The sequence below is a fragment of the Schistocerca cancellata genome, chromosome 2, assembly GCF_023864275.1.
Source record: "Schistocerca cancellata isolate TAMUIC-IGC-003103 chromosome 2, iqSchCanc2.1, whole genome shotgun sequence".
Classification (NCBI taxonomy): domain Eukaryota; kingdom Metazoa; phylum Arthropoda; class Insecta; order Orthoptera; family Acrididae; genus Schistocerca; species Schistocerca cancellata.
The window spans coordinates 101037846-101062216 of NC_064627.1; the positions used below are offsets into that span (position 1 = coordinate 101037846).

The 24371-nt window shown below is 45.1% G+C and overlaps 1 protein-coding gene across 1 annotated transcript in view; it reads left to right on the forward strand.

Moving 5' to 3' along the window:
* Positions 1–24371, forward strand: part of LOC126161363 (uncharacterized) — a 249699-nt gene that overhangs the window by 64463 nt on the left and 160865 nt on the right. Inside the window, exon 5 of the mRNA XM_049917133.1 lies at positions 22189–22277. Within this exon, the coding sequence (XP_049773090.1) occupies positions 22189–22277 (89 nt within the window). The remainder of the gene's footprint in view (positions 1–22188; positions 22278–24371) is intronic.

Here is a 24371-nt window from a genome sequence, read left to right on the forward strand (position 1 = left end):
CTGGAAACTTAAAAAATGGAATCAGTTTGACATCCCGTGTCGACAGCATTCATTACTGCGTGAGAATAAAGAGCTAGTCATGTTTCACAACACCGGTATTTTCGGAATACGTTTTGGCTGTTTGCCAATAAATCGTTTTCATGAAGATAATTCATAATGTTCGAATGCAGTACCTATTGCGATATGGGTCTGTAATTCAGCGGAATATTTCTATCTCCTTTCTCGGTTGTTGGTCTGGCTTGTGCAACTTCCCGTATTTAGGTACGGATCTTTCGATGAGCGAGCGGTTGTATGTGATTACCAAGTATTGATCTATTGTGTCAGCATATTCTGAAAGGAACGTGACTCACATACAATCTGGACCGGAGGCCTTGTCTTTATTACGTGATTTAAGCTGCTTCACTACACCGAGGATATCTAAGTTCCTTATGGTGGCAGTTGTTCTTAATACGAGTTCTGGAATATTTTGCTGAAGCAATTTCGGAAAACTGTGTTTAGTAACGTTGCTTTAGCAGCACTGTTATCAGTAACATTTCCATTGCTATTGCACAGAGAAGGTATTGATTGAAGATCGTCAGTTTTCTTTTCCTTTCTTCTTTACACTATTTTTCTCAGTAAGTTGGATGTATGAACTGTTCAGCTGATTGTGCGATAATTCCCGCACTTGTCGGTCCTTACTGTCATCGGAATTATGTCGATGATGTTTTTCCGAAAGTCTGATGATATGTTACCAGTTTCGTACATTCTACATGCCAACATGAATAGTCGTTTTGTTGCCACTTCCCCCAATGATTTTAGAAATTCTGATGGATTGTTATCTATCCCTACTGCCTTATTCAATTTTAATCTTCTAAAGTTATTTTATATTATAATTCTAATACTGGACCCCCTATCTTTTCCCTGTCGACTTCTGTTTCTTCTTCCATCATCAGAGCAGTCTTCTCCTCATAGAGCCCTTCAATGTACTCTTTCCACCTACCCGCTCTCTTCTCTGCATTTAACGGTGGAGGTCTCCTAGCACTCTTAACGTAGCCACCCTTGCTTTTAATTTCGCCTAGGTTTGTTTTGACTTTTCTGTATACTGAGACAGTCCTTCCGACAGTCATTTCTTTTTAGATTTCTTCACGTTTTTCATGCTGCTATTTCTCGCCTGTTTCCCTGCACTTCCTATTTATTTCGTTCCTAAGTGGCCTGTATTTCTGTATACCCGAATTTCCCGGAACCTTTTTGTAGTTCCATCTTTCATCGATCTCTTCTGATCCTCATGATTTCTTCGCAGTTCACTTATTTTTCCCTGTGTTTTTCTTCCTAGTTTCTGTGATTGCCAATTTTAGAGATGTCCACACCTCTTCAACTGAATTGTGTGAGCTATTCCTTACCGCAGTATCTATAGCCTCAGTGAACTTCAGTCATATCTTTTCATTCGTTAGTACTTTCATACTTCTCATCTTTGCGCATTGATTCTTCCTGATTAGTCTCTTACTCTTCATAAACAAAAAATTGTGAACTAGGTGTATATCTGCTCCGGGGTACGCCTCACAATCCAGTATCTGATTTCGGAATCTCTGCCTCACCATGACGTAATCTAACTCCCCGCAATGCCTGGTCTTTTCCAAGTATGACGTAAATTCTGGGACATAAATTCCTAGATTTTGCCAGTTGTGTTTGTGGACTCCACAGACGGATCGCGTGCTGTCATGTGCTGTGTAGTTCTGTTTAACCCGTCTTACTGGTTGCTGTTGCCTGCACTTACTAGGACATTTAGTAGATCTGTTTCAGTAGCAGTTTTTCCAAGTTTCGTGTGAAACTTCACGGAAGCTTTTCCCTCTGTTATTACACATACTATTTTTCGGGCAAAACAAAATCAGGTCCTACACAAATGAAGGCCACAGCCACACTGATTTGTCTACAGACATCAGAGATTCCACACTCCACTGAGAAGGCCTCAAGCTTCACAGTTACTGTTTGTTCATCTTTGGCACATGCAGACTTAGTCTGTGACAGCATCAGTTTCATTATTTTACATCTACATCTACGTGATTAATCTGCTATTCATAATAAAGTGCTTGGCAGAGGGTTCAATGAACCACCTTCAAGCTATCTCTCTACCGTTCCACTCTCGAACGGCACGCGGGAAAAACGAGCACTTAAATTTTTCTGTGCGAGCCCTGATTTCTCTTATTTTATCGTGATGATCATTTCTCCCTATGTAGGTGCGTGCCAACAGAATGTTTTCGCAATCAGAGGAGAAAACTGGTGATTGAAGTTTCATGAGAAGATCCCGTCGCAACGAAAAACGCATTTGTGCTAATGATTGCCACTCCAATTCACGTACCATGTCTGTGACACTATCTCCCCTATTTCGCGATAATACAAAACGAGCTGGCCTTCTTTGTACTTTTTCGATGTCATCCGTCTGTCCCAACTGATGCGGATCCCACACCGCACAGCAATACTCCAGAATAGGACGGACAAGCGTAGTGTAAGCAGTCTCTTTAGTAGACCTGTTGCACCTTCTAAGTGTTCTGCCAATGAATCGCAGTCTTTGGTTTGCTCTACCCACAATATTATGTATGTGATCCTTCCAAATTAGGTTATTTGTTATTGTAATCTCTAAGTATTTAGTTGTGTGACTTATCGCGTAATCGAAATTTAGCTGATTTCTTTCAGAACTCATGTGAATAACTTCACACTATTCCTTAGTCAGGGTCAATTACCGCTTTTCACACCATATAGATACCTCATCTAAATCATTTTGCAAGTCGTTTTGATCATATGATGACTTAACAAGACGATAAATGACAGCATCATCTGCAGACAATCTAAGACGTCTACTCAGATTGTCTCCTATGTCGTTAATATGGATCAGGAACAATAGAGGACCTATAATACTTCCTTGGGGAACGCCGGATATTACTTCTGTTTTACTCGATGACTTTCCCTCTATTATTACGAACTGAGACCTTTCTGACAGGAAATCACGAATCCAGTCGCACAACAGAGGCGATACTCCGTAGGCACGCAGTTTGGTTAGAAGACGCTTCTGAGGCACGCTGTCGAAAGCCTTCTGGAAATCCAAAAATATGGAATCAATTTGATATCCCCTGTCGATAGCACTTATTACTTCGTGAGTATAAAGAGCTAGTTGTGTTTCACAAGAAAGATATTTTGCCGGCCGGGTTGGCCGAGCGGTTGTAGGCTCTACAGTCTGGAACCGCGGGACCGCTACGGTCGCAGGTTCGCACCCTGCCTCGGGCATGGGTGTGTGTGGTGTCCTTAGGTTGGATAGGTTTAATTAGTTCTGAGTTCTAGGTGACTCATGACCTCAGAAGTTAAGTCGCATAGTGCTTAGAGCCATTAAAATACTGTAAAAAGCCATGCAAATTGTGGACTATCAGTTCGGTAGCATTTAACTGTTTGTTGTGTAATGCCTTCAGTTTCCGTCACTGTATGTCAGATATTCCGCGCCTTTCAGACCCGGGAATTTAAATGCAGATCACTCTGCGAAAAGAATCAAAGGCGAATGAGAGCAAAGGCTAGAACGGGAGCGCGTACAGTGCGAACGTTGTGTTCGGAGATAGCGCGGTTTGCAGGAAGCTGCGTCAGACGCCTATCTCATCCATCTGCCAGCACTCCGTCCTCTAGGCGCCACACTACGCTCTCCGTCCGCCGTGGGATCGCCCTGGACACGGCTAGCACCACGGCAGCGCCTCGGAAAACCTACTGCCAGCGGTACCTGCACCAGGAAAGTGACGAACGTACCTCCTTCTTGCTGCCGCCACCTCTGTTGCAGATGGCTGAATTTTCTGGATTGTAACCTATTGGTTGCAAATTGTTGCCAGAGAAAAACTTCCCAACGACCACGGGCTCACTTAACATGGAGCACGTGCTCGAATTCGAGACGAAAAGGAATGGAATGCAGAAGGCAATAGAAACTACTGAATTAAAGGTATACAATGTTTACCCATAGGTGGCCTATAATTGCGAAAGTTATATGATAATTTCTCCACTAGCGAAAGATTCCGGGTTAGTCTTGCTTTCGAATCTTCGCGAGGAGACTGCCAAGGGTGAGATAACCACAAGAAAAAGCTCGAATAACGAACGAAAGGATAAAATTCTTTGAGCCAGATCATGGGAGGTCAGAAATCTGTTGTGGTAAGTAAGCTATAAAATCTGGAAAGGTAAATGTAGAGGCTACATCTGGACGTAGTGGGACCAGTGAAATGAATGGAAAGAAGATAAGGCTCTCTGATGAGAAGAATATATGAGAAAATCAGGAGCAGTAGAAGATTGTGAAACGCGAATAGGATTCGTAATGAGTGGAAAGGTACGACAGAGAGCGAGTGTGTACCCCAATCCTCAGTTTACCACATTTTGGTGCAACAAATAGCATGTGATCCAACCCAATACTTCCGTAACTGTTTTTTTTTTACTACTACATAACTACACATCAGTGATCTAGTGTACTTTCCTTCCTTTCACTTATTAACGTGATTAACTTCCGTGTTTAAACAAACTATTAACTTACATAATGCACCATTCTGGATTATTAGCCGTTACACTCAGAATCTGCTGCTTATACGGCCGTTCGCGCGATCTCGGTGCGTATCTTTGGCTGCGTAAAATTCTGCCCTGGGGACAAACCGCTTACAAAACTGTACAGCCTTATTTCACTCAAGCATTTATCTTACACTGTACAAACACATAATTAATTATCATTTTGAATAACTTTAAACGTATATAACTCAACCTGAAATTTATAAATTGCAAGGCAATCGACTGTTTTTTTTTTTTTTTTCCAAAGTCTAGTGTGGATATGGGGTTCGATCATAACCTACAACACAACAAATACACTACTGGTCATTAAAATTGCTACACCAAGTAGATAACGGGTATTCATTGGACAAATATATTATACTGGATTGTGATTACATTTTCACGCAATTTGGGTGCATAGATCCTGAGAAATCAGTACCGAGAACAACCACCTCTGGCCGTAATAACGGTCTTGATACGCCTGGGCATTGAGTCAAAGAGAGCTTGGATGGCGTGTACAGGTACAGCTGCCCATGAAGCTTCAACACGATACCACAGTTCATCACGAATATTGACTGGCGTATTGCGACGAGCCAGTTGCTCGGCCACCATTGACCAGACGTTTTCAGTTGGTGAGAGATCTGGAGAATGTGCTGGTCAGGGCAGCAGTCGAACATTTTCTGTATCCAGAAAGGCCCGTACAGGACCTGCAACATGCGGTCGTGCATTATCCTGCTGAAATGTAGGGTTTTTCTGGGATCGAATGAAGGGTAGAGCCACGGGTCGTAACACATCTGAAATGTAACGTCCACTGTTTAAAGTGCCGTCAGTGCGGACAAGAGGTGACTGAGACGTGTAACCAATGGCACCCCATACCATCGAGCCGGGTGATACGCCAGTATGACGATGACGAAAACACGCTTCCAATGTACGTTCTCGCGATGTCGCCAAACACGGATGCGACCATCATGATGCTGTAAACAGAACCTGGATTCATCCGAAAAAAAAAACGTTTTGCCATTTGTGCACCCAGGTTCGTCGTTGAGTACACTATCGCTGGCGCTCCTGTCTGTGCTGCAGCGTCAAGGGTAACCGCAGCCATGGTCTCCGAGCTGATAGTCCATGCTGCTGCAAACGTCGTCGAACTGTTCGTGCAGATGGTCGTTGTCTTTCAAACGTCCCCATCTGTTGACTCAGGGATCGAGACGTGGCTGCACGATCCGTTACAGCCATGCGGATAAGATGCCTGTCATCTCGACTGCTAGTGATACGAGGCCGTTGGGATCCAGCACGGCGTTCCGTATTACCCTCCTTTTTTTTCTTTATTGATTTTCAATTCCCCCCGAAGGGGGCGGGCTGGCAGCAGCTTAGTACGCTGCTCTACAGCCTACAGACTTTTTTAAAAACGGAAGAAGAAAAGAAACAAGAAAAACAGGCGATAAAACGGTGACTTAAAGTGTAAAATGTCGGAAAAATGTGGAAAGTTGAAACAGAAAGCAAAAGGGGTTGGCAATGTTATCAAAATACACAGAAATCAGACAAGTAACATAGTAGACACACAATTAAAAAACATGGCGACAGTCTGGTTTCTGTTCGCAAGAGATAAAAAATCATACCCAGCGACAGTATGATGGCCGTTCGCAACACTTCCCAAAAGACACAACACGGAACACTCACTGTAAAACACTCACTGTCAAACACTGCACGAAAATGGCGGCACAAAGATGACACTCCCGAGCCAAAAGCAGATGGGGGGGAGGGCGACCTGGAGGAGGGGGAAAAACAAAGAGGGAGGAAAGGAAAAAACGAAAGGGGGGGAACCAAGGAGGGAGAGGACTCATAAGGGGGAGAGGGGCAGGGCAGACGCGAGAGGGAATGAGAATAGGCAGAGGAGGGAAATGCAAAAGGACATGGGGGAGAGAAGGGGGCAGAGAGAGGGGAGGTGGGGAAAAAAGAGCATGGAAGGGGGGGAGAGGGAGCCCGGGAAAAGGACAGAGGAAAGGAGGGGGAGTGAGGATCAGAGTTGATAGGAGGGATAAATGGAGGGAGAGAGGGCATCATCCGGGAGTTGATGGAAGCCACCTTGGGAAAGAAGATGAAGGGTGTAGAGATGGAGGGTAGGGGGGACACAACAGTGAAGACGTGGCAGGGGGCGGTGATGGGAGAGGAGAGGAGCAACCAGGGGGTGAGGGGGATCAAGGCGGCACGAGGTGTAGAGGATGCGGATATGTTCGAGGAATAGGAGCAGATGGGGGAAAGGAATGAGGTCATAGAGGATCTGCATGGGGGACAGGAGGCGTATATGGAAGGCGAGGCGGAGTGCAGGACACTCAAGGATCTGGAGGGACTTATAAAATTTGGGGGGGGGGGGCAGATATCCAGGCGGGACTGGCATAACAGAGGATGGGACGGATTAAGGACTTGCAGGTGTCGAGGATGGTAGATTGGTGCAACCCCCATGTCTGGCCAGAGAGGAGTTTGAGACGGTTGTGGGCTTTGGATTGGATGGAGCAGAGGTGAGGGATCCAGGTGAGGTGACGGTCAATGGTGAGGCCAAGGTAGGTGAGGGTGGGGGTGAGGCGGACAGGCGCAGACAGTAAGGGAGAAATCCAGGAGCCAGAAGGAGCGAGTGGTACGACCTACGATGATTGCCTGGGTCTTGAAAGGATTGATTTTCAGGAGCCACTGGTTACACCATGCAGCAAAAAGGTCAAGGTGATTCTGGAGAAGGCATTGGGACCATTAGAGGGTAGGAGCGAGGGCGAGGAATGCGGTGTCATCAGCATATTGCAAGAGGAGAGGAGAGAGGACAGAGCCCTGGGGCACACCTGCAGAGGGGTAGAAGGTGTGGGAATTGGCATTATGGATGGCAACATAGGAGGGGTGGCGGGAAAGGAAGGAGGCCATCAGACGGATGTAGTTGATAGGAAGGGCGTAGGTTTGGAGTTTAAACACGAGACTGGGATGCCAGACACGGTCGTAGGCCTTTTCGAGATCGAGGGAGACAAAAATGGCGGAGCGACGGGAGTTAAGCCGGAGGGAGAGGAGATGAGTGAGGCAGAGGAGTTGGTCATTGGCAGAGAAGGAATGTCGAAAGCCACATTGGGTGTTGGGGAGGAGTTGGTTTTGGCGGAGGTGGTGATGGATGCGCCGGGAAAGGATGGATTCCAAGAGCTTGCTGAATACCGATGTGAGACAGATAGGACGATAGGAAGAGGCACCAGATGGAGGCTTGTTGGGTTTGGAGAAAATCAGGATACAGGAGGTTTTCCACAGGTCGGGATAGAAGCCAGTGGCAGGGATGACATTGTAGAGGGTGGCAAGGACTGAAAGGAAGGAGGGAGGGCAGTGTTTGAGGTGGCGGTAGGTAATACAGTCGTGGCCGGGAGCAGTGTTGTGTTTAGTGCGGAGTGTGAGGCTGAAGTCCTGTGTAGTGATAGGAGTGTTGAGTTCAGATGGTGGTGTGTGGCCCAAGTACTGTAACTAGGAGCAAGGGGAGGAACAGAGGTATTCGTACAGTCCATGACGTCAGGGAAGAGGGAATAATCAAAGCGGGGATCATCTGGGATGAATTACCCTCCCGAACCCACCGATTACATATTCTGCTAACAGTCATTGGATCTCGACCAACGCGAGCAGAACTGTCGCGATACGATAAACCGCAATCGCGATAGGTTACAATCCGACCTTTATCAAAGTCGGAAACGTGATGGTACGCATTACTCCTCCTTACACGAGGCATTACAGCAACCTTACACCAGGGAACGCCGGTCAACTGCTGTTTGTGTATGATAAATCGGTTGGAAACCTTCCTCATGTCAGCACGTTGTAGGTGTCGCCACCGGCGCCAATCTTGTGTGAATGCTCTGAAAAGCTAATCATTTGCATATCACAGCATCTTCTTCCTGTCGGTTAAATTTCGCGTCTGTAGCACGTCATCTTCGTGGTGTAGCAATTTTAATGGGCAGTAGTGTAGTTCACTTTACTGCCTGCCTTAGATGTCCTTCAGGTAACTTGGTTCAGTCACCAAACCAACAGTGGTTTTGTTAGAAGACTTGCTGATAACTTGTATCAGCTTCCTGCATGACAGTCCTCTGAAGTAAATGAAGCTGTTTATGACGTAATGGCGTAACTCAGTTTTACTCATTTTGAGGATCTGAAACGTCCCCATAGAAAAATTTATACATGACTGTGCTTAAACTGACACACAATATTTTTAGCGCAACGCAATCTGACTTTCAGAAATCCCTACAAAAGAATGGCCCTGACTAACATTCTAACATTAACCTATGCGTTTCACAAATTGCTTACCTCACAAAAATCTTGGTTACTCGAACTACTGCAATACAGCGAGCGCCACTACTGCCAGCTAAATAAAAGATTCAAACTACGGAAGGCACTAACTACTGATAGGCATAGTTAGCAAATGAAAGATTTTGATAGAGAACAAAGCACTGAAAATAATATCTCGTTAATTGCAAGCGCAGCTGCGAAATACTTCATGCAAATCTACATGCATGCCACAACTGTTTTAGTGTACAAGAATGAAAAACTACAACTACAAAGGAAATTCTCTCTACAATTACGCACTAGCAATAAACAAAATCTACACTAATTACATAAAGTACAAGAAACAATCAGAAGATTCCAGTGAGGTATCCTGAGGTATCCTGGCAGGGTCGCCATATGAAACGTCCCCTTAGAAAAATTTGTACATGACTGTGCTTAAACTGACACACAATATTTTTAGCGCAACGCAATCTGACTTTCAGAAATCCCTACAAAAGAATGGCCCTGACTAACATTCTAACATTAACCTATGCGTTTCACAAATCGCTTACCTCACAAAAATCTTGGTTACTCGAACTACTGCAATACAGCGAGCGCCTCTACTGCCAGCTAAATAAAAGATTCAAACTACGGAAGGCACTAACTACTGATAGGCATAGTTAGCAAATGAATGATTTTGATAGGGAACAAACAATGTATTTACCTTAATAGTGTTGAAAAATCATAATATACGTAGCAATTCATAATATCCAGTATTACAAATTTCAAAACTCCGCCATCTCTCTCCCCACATCCACCACTGCTGGCGGCTCACCTCCAACCGCGCAACGCTACGCGCTGTTCACGTCCAGCTGCCCAACACTACAATGGCAGACAACAATGCAAACTAGCCACAGACTGCACACAGCACAGCCAGTGATTTTCATACAGAGAGCGCTACGTGGCGGCGGCGTTACCAATACAAGAACCTAAACAGCCTACTTACAGATCTGAATGTTTTATGAAACATTGCACAGAAAAAATCAAGAAAGCCTAACGGAAGTTCCTATAAGGATATTGAGTCTAATACGGGATAGAATTAACACTGGACCATAAAGTACGTGTAGTAATGTTAATATTATCACCATAACTATTATAAATTCCATGAATTTCACTTTTAATTAGCAATTTAACTATGAATTAACAGTACTTGAGCACTATTAAGTCTAGTGATATTAATGTTATCATCATGATAATGTATAAATTGTATGAATTTCAGTTTGAATTAATATAAAAGAGCATCTCATTGTCTGCAGCTCTTGGTCTGCGGTAGCGTTCTCGCTTCCCGCGCACGGGGTCCCGGGTTCGATTCCCGGCAGGGATTTGTCCTGCCTCGAGATGACTGGGTGTTGTTGTGTCGTTTCAATAATCATCATTCATCCCCATTACGGTCGGAGGAAGGCAATGGCAAACCAACTCCACTAGGACCTTGCCTGGTACAGTGGTGCGGGTCTCTCGCATCGTCCCCTACGCTCCTCGGAGTATGGGACCTCATCATCTCATCAGCATCTCAGTCGTCTTTGTCCTAAAAAATTTCTTTCACAGAACCAACAAACATGGAGTGAACAGGAGGGATGTATGGTAACAAGTCTGACATTTCCTTTTTCTTCACATTATTGACTGGTTGTATTTTACTGTATAAAGGTTCCTGTTTCATACTGTTGAACTGGACAGGACGTCCTTTCTTTCATTTTTTGTATGTCTAAGATGAAAAACCGTATATCAGCATTCAAAGTTCTCTTTTAATGTATCTTCATAGACTCAGATCTCCAGCAAGATTTTTATATCAGTCTGACGTTGTGTAGTCTTTCCTTTTGTCTAGAGTTCAACAGAGCCAAAATCATCGTCGTTTGGCACATACGTGTGCCCACTTGTCTTTCTTCTTTTGCATCTGCCTCATTACTTTCGACACAAAGCTTCAGACTATCCGGTGGGATCTGCATCTGAATCACATAGTCTTGAAATCGTATTATTATAATTTCCGCTTTTTTCAGGATAATTTGACCAAGTCCCAAGCCCTAGAAAGCCCCATATTCCCACTTAAATTACATTACAATTGACAACTTTTAAGTCACTAGGAAATTCCAATCCACTGAGTGTCTCTGACATTCAGGTTTCAGTCTGACCTGACGATACACTTCTGTGCTCTTTCCTGCTACCTCCTCTTTAGTTTTAATTTTCTGCTACCATAATATTGTTCAAGACTGTTCTACCAAACGCCTGTTCAATGCTTCGTCCGAGATCACCGAAAAGTGACTCCCACTGCCCCAAATTGCTTCTAAATTTTCTCATTATACCGAAAGAATAATAGCTGGAAGTATGTTCCACATCCCCTCACTCTCCTTTTCTTTCGGTAATTCGTCCTAATATTACCACACTCTAGCCAGTGCTCAGTGAAGAAAATAAAACTATCGACAAGTCCGTCCTTTTCCGTTGTTCCCACGGTATAGTCCCGCCATTGTTGGTTTGCATTTCCTGAATTCTGTGTACGCTAAGGATTAGGAAACTATATATCAACAATCTCCGCTTTTTGCTTGTCCCCACCAGGCCCATTATCTCTTACCTCCACTCTGCTATTCCAATTACCTCTGTAATATTAGGCTGATTCCCTGGGTATGGCCTACTCCCACGAGATCAATTTCACTCACTTCTCCTATCGTGATACGATCTCTGTGGTGGCACGGCGTACTTTTCATAGTCTTTCGGCCATTACTTTCACTATAAATGCACTCTAACCCCTGTAGCAAGGACTTACAGGGCTCTTCGATGTCTGTGCAGCATCCCACCATTGTTTGTTGATAGCGTGGTGGCAACTTCATATAGCACATTGGACTGAATATCGTGTTTAAAAACTGATTCTTAAGTGACATCTGCTCAAAGCGCTGTACTTAGTTGTGGATTCTTGGTACGGACTTACAACTTGTGGCCACCTTTCGCATTCTCCCTGTAATTTGAGCTTCCAAATAAAAACAGACGAATTCTAACTGGTAGTGTAATGGCTATGTGGGAAATAATGAGAAGTATAATTTTTCAGCCCAAACCTTGAGTTCCTATTGTCCTCCCTGAATACCTGAAATTTCCAGTTTGTTGAGATGTACTTTTAATCGAAGGATTGTTCCGATGACTTGGTTGCACTACTTGTCCCAGGATGTGATTCGTTTTTATGGTCCACTAGTTCGCTCTACCTCTGAGTAACCAAAGACTAAGCTTGCTCCACACTAACTGTGCAATCAACGCAAGATCGTGGGCTGGAAGTCATTCAGCCGTATTTTCTACTACCCCCAATGCACGCGCGACCTTTACTTGAACATCTCCCAGTTCAGATAATACACTCCTGGAAATTGAAATAAGAACACTGTGAATTCATTGTCCCAGGAAGGGGAAACTTTATTGACACATTCCTGGGGTCAGATACATCACATGATCACACTGACAGAACCACAGGCACATAGACACAGGCAACAGAGCATGCACAATGTCGGCACTAGTACAGTGTATATCCACCTTTCGCAGCAATGCAGGCTGCTATTCTCCCATGGAGACGATCGTAGAGATGCTGGATGTAGTCCTGTGGAACGGCTTGCCATGCCATTTCCACCTGGCGCCTCAGTTGGACCAGCGTTCGTGCTGGACGTGCAGACCGCGTGAGACGACGCTTCATCCAGTCCCGAACATGCTCAATGGGGGACAGATCCGGAGATCTTGCTGGCCAGGGTAGTTGACTTACACCTTCTAGAGCCCGTTGGGTGGCACGGGATACATGCGGACGCGCATTGTCCTGTTGGAACAGCAAGTTCCCTTGCCGGTCTAGGAATGGTAGAACGATGGGTTCGATGACGGTTTGGATGTACCGTGCACTATTCAGTGTCCCCTCGACGATCACCAGTGGTGTACGGCCAGTGTAGGAGATCGCTCCCCACACCATGATGCCGGGTGTTGGCCCTGTGTGCCTCGGTCGTATGCAGTCCTGATTGTGGCGCTCACCTGCACGGCGCCAAACACGCATACGACCATCATTGGCACCAAGGCAGAAGCGACTCTCATCGCTGAAGACGACACGTCTCCATTCGTCCCTCCATTCACGCCTGTCGTGACACCACTGGAGGCGGGCTGCACGATGTTGGGGCGTGAGCGGAAGACGGCCTAACGGTGTGCGGGACCGTAGCCCAGCTTCATGGAGACGGTTGCGAATGGTCCTCGCCGATACCCCAGGAGCAACAGTGTCCCTAATTTGCTGGGAAGTGGCGGTGCGGTCCCCTACGGCACTGCGTAGGATCCTACGGTCTTGGCGTGCATCCGTGCGTCGCTGCGGTCCGGTCCCAGGTCGACGGGCACGTGCACCTTCCGCCGACCACTGGCGACAACATCTATGTACTGTGGAGACCTCACGCCCCACGTGTTGAGCAATTCGGCGGTACGTCCACCCGGCCTCCCGCATGCCCACTATACGCCCTCGCTCAAAGTCCGTCAACTGCACATACGGTTCACGTCCACGCTGTCGCGGCATGCTACCAGTGTTAAAGACTGCGATGGAGCTCCGTATGCCACGGCAAACTGGCTGACACTGACGACGGCGGTGCACAAATGCTGCGCAGCTAGCGCCATTCGACGGCCAACACCGCGGTTCCTGGTGTGTCCGCTGTGCCGTGCGTGTGATCATTGCTTGTACAGCCCTCTCGCAGTGTCCGGAGCAAGTATGGTGGGTCTGACACACCGGTGTCAATGTGTTCTTTTTTCCATTTCCAGGAGTGTAGATTCTGAATACCCTCTTCGCCGCTGTTCTCATCCATTTCGCTTCTTCCCCCTATAATCCGACATAGTTCTTCAGCAACTGTAAAATCTTCTGCTCCATTGCCGGACTGTGCATGAACCAAAGCACAATCTTTTCCATCCCTATCTTTTCCCTACTTTGACCATACATCTTCACCCACTGTTAATTCTGATACTTAGTTACATACCCATCTTCTTGCTGAAACTACCAATACGCACCAAATGAAGTGGACCAAACCCACAAGCCGAAATAAATTCACAAATTCGTAATAGCATTGTAGTCTAGAACTAGCGAATGCACTTGTTCCCTTTCACCAAATTAATGAGAATTCTTCCATCTCCTTATCAATCAAATCCTCACTACTGCCCATAAAATCTGCAGTTACAACAAAATAATCTTGATAGTGATTCTGTAGTTTATTTACCCATAAAATTTTAACTACATTTCAAAAGAACCTACAATTCTGATTAAAAACATCCTGGCAGGGATTCACCATTTATACAAATATGCCTGCTCGAGCTGTACGTAACTTAACATCCATACCAATTCCTGACACGCTTGATTCCGTGATGCAAGAGCTCCAACGAACTTTATCGCTCACTAAATCTGTACCTATTAGGGAAACGCTGCTAAGATATTAACTGGAGTTTCTTCGCGATTAATAATGGCGGTAGCGATAAGTCGTGATGGTACGACCATACTAACAACAATGTTTTTAAAAACTTGAGTAAATATTACATGAAAAATGTGATCCAGTAGAAAGGTGTTATCTTTTTTTTTTAGTCGTCAGTCTTGTAGCTTTTTTGATGTGGCCTGCCACGTGTTTCTCTGCTGTGCCAACCTAACCTAACTACGTCCTCAATTACTTGGATGTATTCCAGTGTTTGTCTTCTACAGTTTCTAACTCTATAGCTCCCTCTAGTACCATGGGATTTAGAATGTCTTAAGAGATATTCCATCATACCGTCCCTAGTTTTTGCCAGTGATTTTAATATATTCCTTTCCTCGCCGATTCTGTGGAGAACCTGCTTATTCCTTACCTTATAAATCCGCTTAATTTTCGACATTCTTCTGTAGCACCACATCTCAAATGCTTCGATTCTCTTCTGTTCTGGTTTCCTTACCGTCTATTATCAATGAAGGAGAAACATAAACCTTCGGTCGCTATAAATGGCTTTCAGGCTTGAAAAATATTCTTTCTTGTTCGATTTTTAATGCAAGATTCAAATGGCTCTAAGCACTATGGGACTTAACATCTGAGGTCATCAGTCCCCTAGACTTAGAACTACTTAAACCTAACTAGCCTAAGGACATCACACACATCCATGCCCAAGGCAGGATTCGAACCTGCAACCGTAGCAGCAGCGTGGTTGCGGACTGAGGCGCCTAGAATCGCTCGGCCACAGCGGCCGGCTTTAATGCAAGACGAAATAAGCTTACGTTAGTGCAGAATTAAACCAGAAGAAACTACAGAATGTGACATGTCATCACAAACGAGAGGGCAAGACTCTGGTCGAATTCAAACAAGGGGAGCAAGTACCATAATTTCTCGCACACGCGATAACGTGCATTAGTTGTCACTGAGTGCCGCGCGGTGTAGCGACACGGTCTGAGGCGCCTTTCCACGATTGGCGCGGCTCCCCCCGTCGGAAGTTCGAGTCCTCCCTCGGGCATGAGTGTGTGTATCGTCCCTACCGTAAGTTAGTTTAAGTTAGATTAAATAGTGTGTAAGCCTAGGGACCGGTGACCTCAGCAGTTCGGTCCCATAGGAACTTATCACAAATTTCCAAGTTTTTGTAACCGAGCGATGAGTGTCTATTTGGCTTGAAACAATTGAAGAGTAAATTAAGAGTGAGTCTTATCAGTACAATCTCGAGTTGTGTTCTCCACTACAGACGTCTTACTGCTTACTGAATCCCCGTTAACTATACTGAAATTTAACTACGTCTCACAATCCGCATTCGATGCTTAGCGTAGTACAGCGTCTTTGCCATGGCTGAACTTGCGGCTGCGGCAGCAGACGTAGCACGGCGACTTCGAGTTCTACCCGTGGCTGATCAGCAAGCAAAATGTAGAAGTCACTTGCTAGTGATATCCACCTCCGCACACCATCGGCGTTTCTTCCGAGCGACTTTAAAATTCGTAAGCTATGGCTCACCTAAAACTCTGCCATGCAAAGAAATGGTCGAACACGAAGTGTTCGCGAGAAGCGTTGACTTTTAGAAACCTGAATAGAGAGCGTAGTCCAAAACAAAAGTGCTCTCGACAAAACGCCAGATTCCTAAGGGAAGTGTAAACTTGCAAAAAATGGTTCAAATGGCTCTGAGCACTTGCAGACGCCCGATTAGAGAGAGAGAGAGAGAGAGTGAAAAAAAATGCAACTGTGGCTAGTCACGTACCTTCTTAGAACGGTGTCGTTACCTCCACCATGACCAATAGCTGGGCAGACGGAGACGCAGCTCCCAATCAAAGCCTCCGTAACAATTATTAATCTCCCACCAGCGCGCTACCATAGAGGGGCCAATGTAATATGATCTTACAAAAAGACAGATGCGCACCCGTAGCGTTCCACTACTCCACCTACACACACAGACGCAGGTTCATTTTACCTCCCACAGAAGAATGCGAGCTAAACTAGGACATGTAGCCCTAAATGATGTCCTGTTTCCAAGAGGCTGGCTATGATATAAATCTCACCCACGAGTTCTGCCCGCTACATTTTTCAGCAATTAAAATTTCTACGAGAAGTTGCTCTCCTACCTTCCAAATGCAGAAGCCTAATGCGGCGATCGGACCCGCCGATATGGTCCCAGCATAGACAACGGAAACGGACCGTGATTGCCTCTCTCTTCCGGCTTTGTCTGCTCTCGCCGGACAGACCACACATGAGGAGAGAAACATAACTTCTACCCAGAACGCCATTTCACCGCATGGACCACAGAAAATTCGAAGCGTAGAAAAGGAATGACAAAACTAAACTAATGTTCCACTAACTGAGTCTCTCAGACCAATGGCGGCCAAGATTCGGCTCGCGGGCAATGCCCAGGACCAATTGCCAAAGCACTCAGCCGTCCTTCAAGTTTCTCCCCCCCCCACCCCCACCCGCCAGCACACGCTGTCTGAGTGTGAGTAGGGGAAGAGGGAAAACTAAGAACACACCGCTTTTAAATAGCAGTGCAGACGCACTGCATAAGACGTGGTTTTATATTTCACGCTTTTCAGCAACGTAGGTTACAAGCAAAATAAGTTTTCAGTATTACTTAATTATTTTTGGCGCACTGAAGATACTCTGAAGACCCGAAGAAACAGGCACACCTGCCTAATATCGTATAGGGCTCCAGGCAGGACGCAGAAGTGTCACAATACGATGTGCCATGGACTCGACTAATGTCTGAAGTAGTTCTGGAGGGAATTGACACCGTGAATCCTGCAGGGCTGTCCACAAATCCGTAAGAGTACGTAGGGGTTGGAGATCTATTCCGAAAAGCACGTTGCAAGGTATCCCGGATATGAACAATAATGTTCACGTCTGGGGGGTCTGGTGGCCAAAGGAAGTGTTTAAACTCAGAAGAGTGTTCCTGGAGCCACCCCGTAGCAATTCTGGATGTGTGGTATGACGCATTGTCCTGCTGGAATTTCCCAAGTCCGTCGGAATGCACAATGACCATGAATGGATGCAGGTGATCAGTCAGGATGCTTACGAACATTTGACCTGTCAGAGCCGTATCTAGACGTATCAGAGGTCCCATATCACTCCAACTGAAAATGCCTCACACCATTACAGAGCGTCCAGCAGCTTGAACATACCGCTGCTGACATGCAGGGTCGATGGATTCTTGAGGTTTTCTCCATACCCCTACACGTCCATCCGCTCGACATAATTTGATACGAGACTCGTCCGACCAGTCATCAACAGTCCGTTGTCGGTATTGACGGGCCCAGGAGAGGCGTAAATCTTTGTGTCGTGCAGTCATGAAGGGCACACGAGTGGGCCTTCGGCTCCGAAATCCTATATTGATGATGTTACATTGAATGATTGGCACGCTGACACTTGTTGATGGCCCATCTTTGAAATCTGCGGCTGTTTCCGAAAGGGTTGCACTTCTGTCACTTTGAACGATTCTCTTCAGTTGTCGTTGATCCCGTTCTTGCAGCATCTTTTTCCGGCCGCAGCGATGTGGGAGATTTGATGTTTTACCGGAATATCAGGAGATATTCACGGTACACTCGTGAAATCGTCTACAAGAAAATCCCCACTTCATCGCTACCTCGGAGATGTTGTGTCCCTTTGCTTCTGCGCTGACTATAACACCACGTTCAAACACCACGTAATCTCGATAGCCTGCCATTGTAGCTGTTGTGTCTAGACAAGACAGCCTAGACACAATGAGAGGAAGCCGAAAGGCACGCGCTTAAACTCACGCAGGCTGGCGTGAGGTCTGAAACAGGATACGTAATGAATGCTATAAAGAAAAGTACGTAGCTTCTGGAATACTTAACTTTAATCCACATTTGTAGAACATCGCTCTTGATGATACATTAATAGAATCTCAATATCAATTGAATACGGCGCCTTGCTAGGTTGTAGCAAATGTAGCTGAAGGCTATGCTAACTATCGTCTCGGCAAATGAGAGCGTAGTTGTCAGTGATCCATCTCTGCCTAAGTCGGCTGTACAACTGGGACGAGTGCTAGTCAGTGTCTCTAGACCTGCCGTGTGGCGGCGCTCGGTCTAGTAACCGATCTAACAACTGCGCCAGACACTTGTCTTATATAGGTGTTGCCGACTGCAGCGCCGTACTTTGCCTGTTTACATATCTCTGTATTTGAATACCCATGCCTATACCAGCTTCTTTGGCGCTTCAGTGTAGTTTACAGTAATACATGAAATCTCCAAACTCTTCTTTCAGTTCCATTGCAAACAGTAGCAACTGAGAGTGAACTAATGCGTGCGACTTCAAAAATGTTACCATTCGCAAGACCAATTTCTTCATGTGCTCCATGCTTGCAAAGCACGAAGTATTTTCTATGTACAGAACAAAAAATCCCGTCTGTCGATCGTTGTAATTTTTTGGTCTTTCATTGTCAACTAAATCTTCAAATTCTTTCTGCATTGTAATGTCGTTTCAAAGCAAATATGCAGTACCTGTCGTTATGGGAACTGGGAAGTCTCATCCGCCGAGCGGTTCTAGGCGCTACAGTCTGGAACCGCGCGACCGCTACGGTCGTAGGTTCGAATCCTGTCTCGGGTATGGATGTGTGTGATGTCCTTAGGTTGGGTAGGTTTAAGTAGTTCTAAGTTCTAGGGGACTGATGACCTCAGAAGTTAAGTCCCATAGTGCACAGAGCCATTTGAACCAAGTCTCATCCCACTCTTGTGTCATTCCCATTCATTTTAAAGGATTGCAACGATAGATCGCCAGATTGTCTCTTTTTCTGCAAACAGCCACTGGACCTGTGGACGTCCTTCATATCACGAACAAACAGCGAAGTTTAAACACCGGTAACACGGAGAGTTGTGCCGACTGAAAAATACCGTATCGCAATACCCAACGAAGGTACTTAACCCTAGGACGCCCAAGAATTTTTTTCTAACTTGGATGCCGAAGAGGGGGTACGGCGAGCCCACAGGTATTAAATAAGTTTACTGATGAAAAATTACAACTTTAAAAATGGTTTATGTATTTTAACTAAGGCATTGGTTTAATAATGTTGTTAATTGTTATAAATATTGGATTGAGTGAATAAAAAATTGACATATTACAATACAAAATACAGATGTGTTCATATACAATAGACTACTCTGAGTCCTCAACTTCAAGGCAAGAGAGACACTTCACAATTTTTTCTGAATGTGTGTTACGCAAATGTTTATGACACTGTCCACAATGCTGTTTTTGTTTACTTATATTGTTGTACTTCTGCTTCTTTGTTTTAGTTTTTCTTACACAAATATGGCACCGACCTTTCCCTGCAGGAGGCTGACATGCTTCTGTTGTCACTTCTTTGACTTTCTTTTGTAGAATAGTCTCAATTGATTGAACAATTTGGTTAGATAACCCTCTTACATTGGCACTTCTTTCTTCTACCTGCAATTTCACTAGTTCCATCCCAGCTTGCAGAAGATAAAGTTTCCGTTTGTTGTGTTTCTTCTCATTCCATCTTGGATGTTGCTGGATGAATATGGTGGTTGCATTGATAGCACAAATGTCGATGAGAGAGTAAAATACAGATAGAGGCCATCTCTTTGTTCCCCTCTTGCAGGTGTACATACGCGCCAGTTGATCAATGGTATCAATTCCACCTTTAGTGGAATTATAATATGCATTTATCACGGTTTTGTTCTTCTCTCCTCCAACAGTGCCTTTATCTTGGTGCATTGTTGACAACATCAGTAAGTTTTTACTTGGTTTCGTTTTTGCTGCGTAGGACACCAAAGTTACTGGAGGCCTACATGTTGGGAACTGCACTAACTCACTGCCAGTTTACAAGATAAATAACAGCTGACTGACATCAAGAATCGCTTCCTCTGAAAGTAAACCGATTGTTGTGAATATCAAGAATACCAACCAACAAGAAACTAACTTGCATTGTTGTAGAGATGAGAAATACGAAATCCTACTAAGGGAAATTTTCTATAGCATGGAAGCCTAAGGGGGGGGGGGTTGTTGGACCCATAATACGTTTATTTATTTTTTTCTTTCAAAGTAGGAATTTTCTATAAAATATATTGACACTAACGTTTCATAAAATAGCCAACAAACAATAACCCAAAGGGAATATGTAGTATGAAAGTTACTTGGGCAAAAGCAGGGGACATAAAAAAATCATGGGTTCAATGAAACCCCCCTTAGGCGTCCTAGGGTTAAGAGAAGAACAGATCAAAGCCGAGTGTCAGGATGAGCCTCGGCTGGCACACGACCTACCTACGCTGCACGCGCGAAGTTTTGGCATGTCGTGACCGGCCCTGTCTTAGGCAGTCACCACAGGATAAAATAAACAACATGATACCAAAATTACCACGCAAAACGCATAAATCTAATTTAATTTCTCTGCCATTTGATATGGAAGGTGGTCTCGAATGGACCGACGCCTCACAGTACATTATGACGTCGTAAGGTAGAATGTTTCGTGTTTGGGTTGGGTGGCAAAACCGGTAGTCTTGTATGAAGGCATATAGGAAAATGCTAGCTATGAGTTGTCATCTGTGATGAAATAACAAAATGCGTTCTTAACTAAATCTGCTGCAGTGTCCTGTTGCACAATGGATACACACTGCACTCAGTGTATAGTAGATAAACAACATCAGCAGTATTACTAAACCACAACGGTCGCCACCAGATAACAACCTGGCAATAAAACTTAGCTTCGCCCGGACAGGCCATGAAGACCCAACGGCACCGACCGGCCGCCGTGTCATCCTGAGCCCACAGGAGTCACTGTATGTGGACATGGAGGGGCATGTGGTCAGCACACCGCTCTCCCGGCCATACGTCAGTTTAGGAGACCGGAGCCGCTACTTCTCAGTCAAGTAACTCCTTAGTTTGCCTCGCAAGTGATGAGTGCACCCGCTTGCCAGCAGCGCTCGGCAAACCGGATGGTCACCCATCCAAGTGCTATCCCAGCCAGACAGCGCTTAACTTCGGTGATCTGACGGGAAAAGGTAACAGCCTGGCAATCAGTTACTGAAATTCATGTTAACTGGGTTTTATTAGTATTAACATGTTTCATTTCATTTCTTTAGGGAATCACACGTAAAATCCTATTCTAATCATAGAAGATGCATAAGTTAACTACCAGGCTAATAATACAGTTAAATCACTGAGTGGCTGTCAAGAAAAGTAAATTTCTTCCTATTCTAATCCATTCCTTCAAAATTGAATGTGCCACGAATTGATGATTGAAGGAAAGACATGACCTCAAACGAGCACAGAAATGTATATTCAACGTCTCACCAAATTTGCGTCTCTCTCGAACCTGACATCGTCTTGCGTATGTGCACATGCCGATATCCTAGCAACATGTGTCTTTCTGAACTTTCGTCTCAGCATAGGCTCAAGCAACGGGTGATTGCTTAGTGAGAACACGGCACATCGATCCACCGTGCTCAAGACGTTATTATTAATGTTTATATCAACTGACGGCTGTAAAAGAGAGAAAAATCTCCCCAAATGACATGCTGGAACATAGCCCGTCTTTGCCTATTTGTAACGAAGTTAACAACTTGTTTCATAGTAAAGACAACCTGCTCAATTTATGTGCTGATTTGTTATTCGTCCCTCTGTATTTCGGCGATTAACACCGCACTTTTTGCTACAAGAAAGGACGGGCGTTACCCAGCCGTTAAGCGCGTTCCACGGAGTTTCAGAGCCGTTTAGGCGGAGGCCTTTGGGCCTATCGTCCCATTTGAGGCCTGCTTTCACTTGCTCACGCAAGTGGCTGTGGCGAGTTTTTCTCCCACAACATGAACTGGCCATTTCTCTTGGATAAAAGAACATGTAAAATTGCAATGTGTATCTGTCACACCAAAAAGTCAATTCATGTTTGTTTCAGAACATGCAGAAGGATTACCCAGCATATGCAAAACTATGATGGCTCCAAAAACGCTGCCACCTACGGAGGAAACAACTACCTCATGGTTGGTAAGCACCATTTGCCAAACAAAAATTATTGCCTTTCCAGATACCACTACAATGTTCTCTCTGCCAGGCACCAAAAGTTAATTCATGGATTATGTGAACATGTAAACTCATTTCTACAGTACTATTAGGCACGTACTCCTTAATGCTAACACCACGGTGTATACGAGCAAATGTGGGTAGAGGTGTTGTACAGTACAGTACAGATATTTTCCACTTTTATGGATTGTATTTGTATATGTAGCCCCATCATAATCAATATAGATATTGGCCCTTATTCTCAGATTATTATATTGCTCTCTGGTGCTGAATGTTACGAGGGCGATTGAGAAAGTAAGGTCTGATCGATCGCGGAATTAAAACGACAGTGAAAATCCGATGAAACTTTGCACAAATGTGTTAGGCAGTGTCTGTAGTATGCCCGTCGATCGCGTGACCTCACTCTTCTCAGTTTTGAGCGCACAGCGAGTATGTAAAGATGCCTAGAAAAAAACGTTTCCCGTCAAGTCTCAGGGTCTAGTGGGAGATTTCGCCTTATATCATGCTGCCAGCATAACGTAGCTGTCATGCGTTTCTTTCGTCATGAAAATTCTCGCCCGCATTCGGCAGAGGCAGTGAAGATGCTTCTCCAGCGTTTTCGATGGGAAGTGTCTGATTACCCAAGGTACAGCCCGTAATTGGGTCCCACTGAGTTTCGTTTCTGCTCTCATGAAACGCTGGCTATGAAGACAACAGACCAGCATAGAGATTTGGCGGAAGCACAGGCGGCTACCTTCTATGACGAGGGAACTGGAAAATAGGTACAACACTACCATAAATGTTTAAGTGGGAGCGGCGACTCTGTAGAGAAGTAGCTGGAAGGTCTAGCTAACTGTTTCAAATAAAACATTTTTTATTTTCACAGTGGTTTCCGGATTTTACTTTCCGAATAGCCCTCGTATTACGCATTTAACTATAATTTCCCTCAAATTATAATAAAATTTATAAGAGGAAAAAGATGTCAGGATATTTGGAAATAATTATTATTTATTTATGAACTGGTTTTATGTATCTTAAGCCATCCGCACGTAGGAAATTACTATCGCATCCATAGATCAGTTACTACAAGGCAGCCAGAAATTGCGGTATATATCATGGTGACGATGTTTTTAAATACAAATGATATACAGGGTGTTTCTAAAACGAATGTAAAAAATGAGAGGGCTGATAGATTGGGTCATAAGAAGCAACTTACACAAGGCAACCCATGTCCGCATCCCTTAGCATTCGGCTCTAGGCGTCGTTTTACAGCGTCGCGCACCACCGGGAAGGTAGGCATACAACCTTGCTATCTGAGTGGAAATGGTAGCAGGTGTTCCGGGCAGGATACCACTGGGGAGTTTTCTGGGACGGGAACGCCTTGCGTTTCACAGTGCAAATGCTGATTTGATTCGACGTCGCATCGACGGTGGAGCCGTGCACATTGAAAAATCTGGTTCGTCCTGCGTCAGACGGGCACTCCTGTGTTTGGTACTGTGCAGAGCGGACGGGTAATGGAGCGGTTTTCTTGGGAGAAAATGGCAGATGGAAATGCTCTTGCGCTCAGCGGTCGTACATTTAGCGCTTCCCGAATCGCTGAGGGCTATATCCACGCTTGTTCACCGCCATCCACAGGTCCCTGCGAGAGAGGTGCGCTGTAGGTGAATTGTTCGCTGGCAACGGATCGTAATGGCCCACGTGCGTTCATTTTATGATTGTGGTGTAAAGACCAGAGGCATTAGCACTGCTGCAGAACACTCAATCAACAGTCATACGGAGTGTTGCTCAAGAAATACACTCCTGGAAATGGAAAAAGAACACATTGACACCGGTGTGTCAGACCCACCATACTTGCTCCGGACACTGCGAGACGGCTGTACAAGCAATGATCACACGCACGGCACAGCGGACACACCAGGAACCGCGGTGTTGGCCGTCGAATGGCGCTAGCTGCGCAGCATTTGTGCACCGCCGCCGTCAGTGTCAGCCAGTTTGCCGTGGCATACGGAGCTCCATCGCAGTCTTTAACACTGGTAGCATGCCGCGACAGCGTGGACGTGAACCGTATGTGCAGTTGAC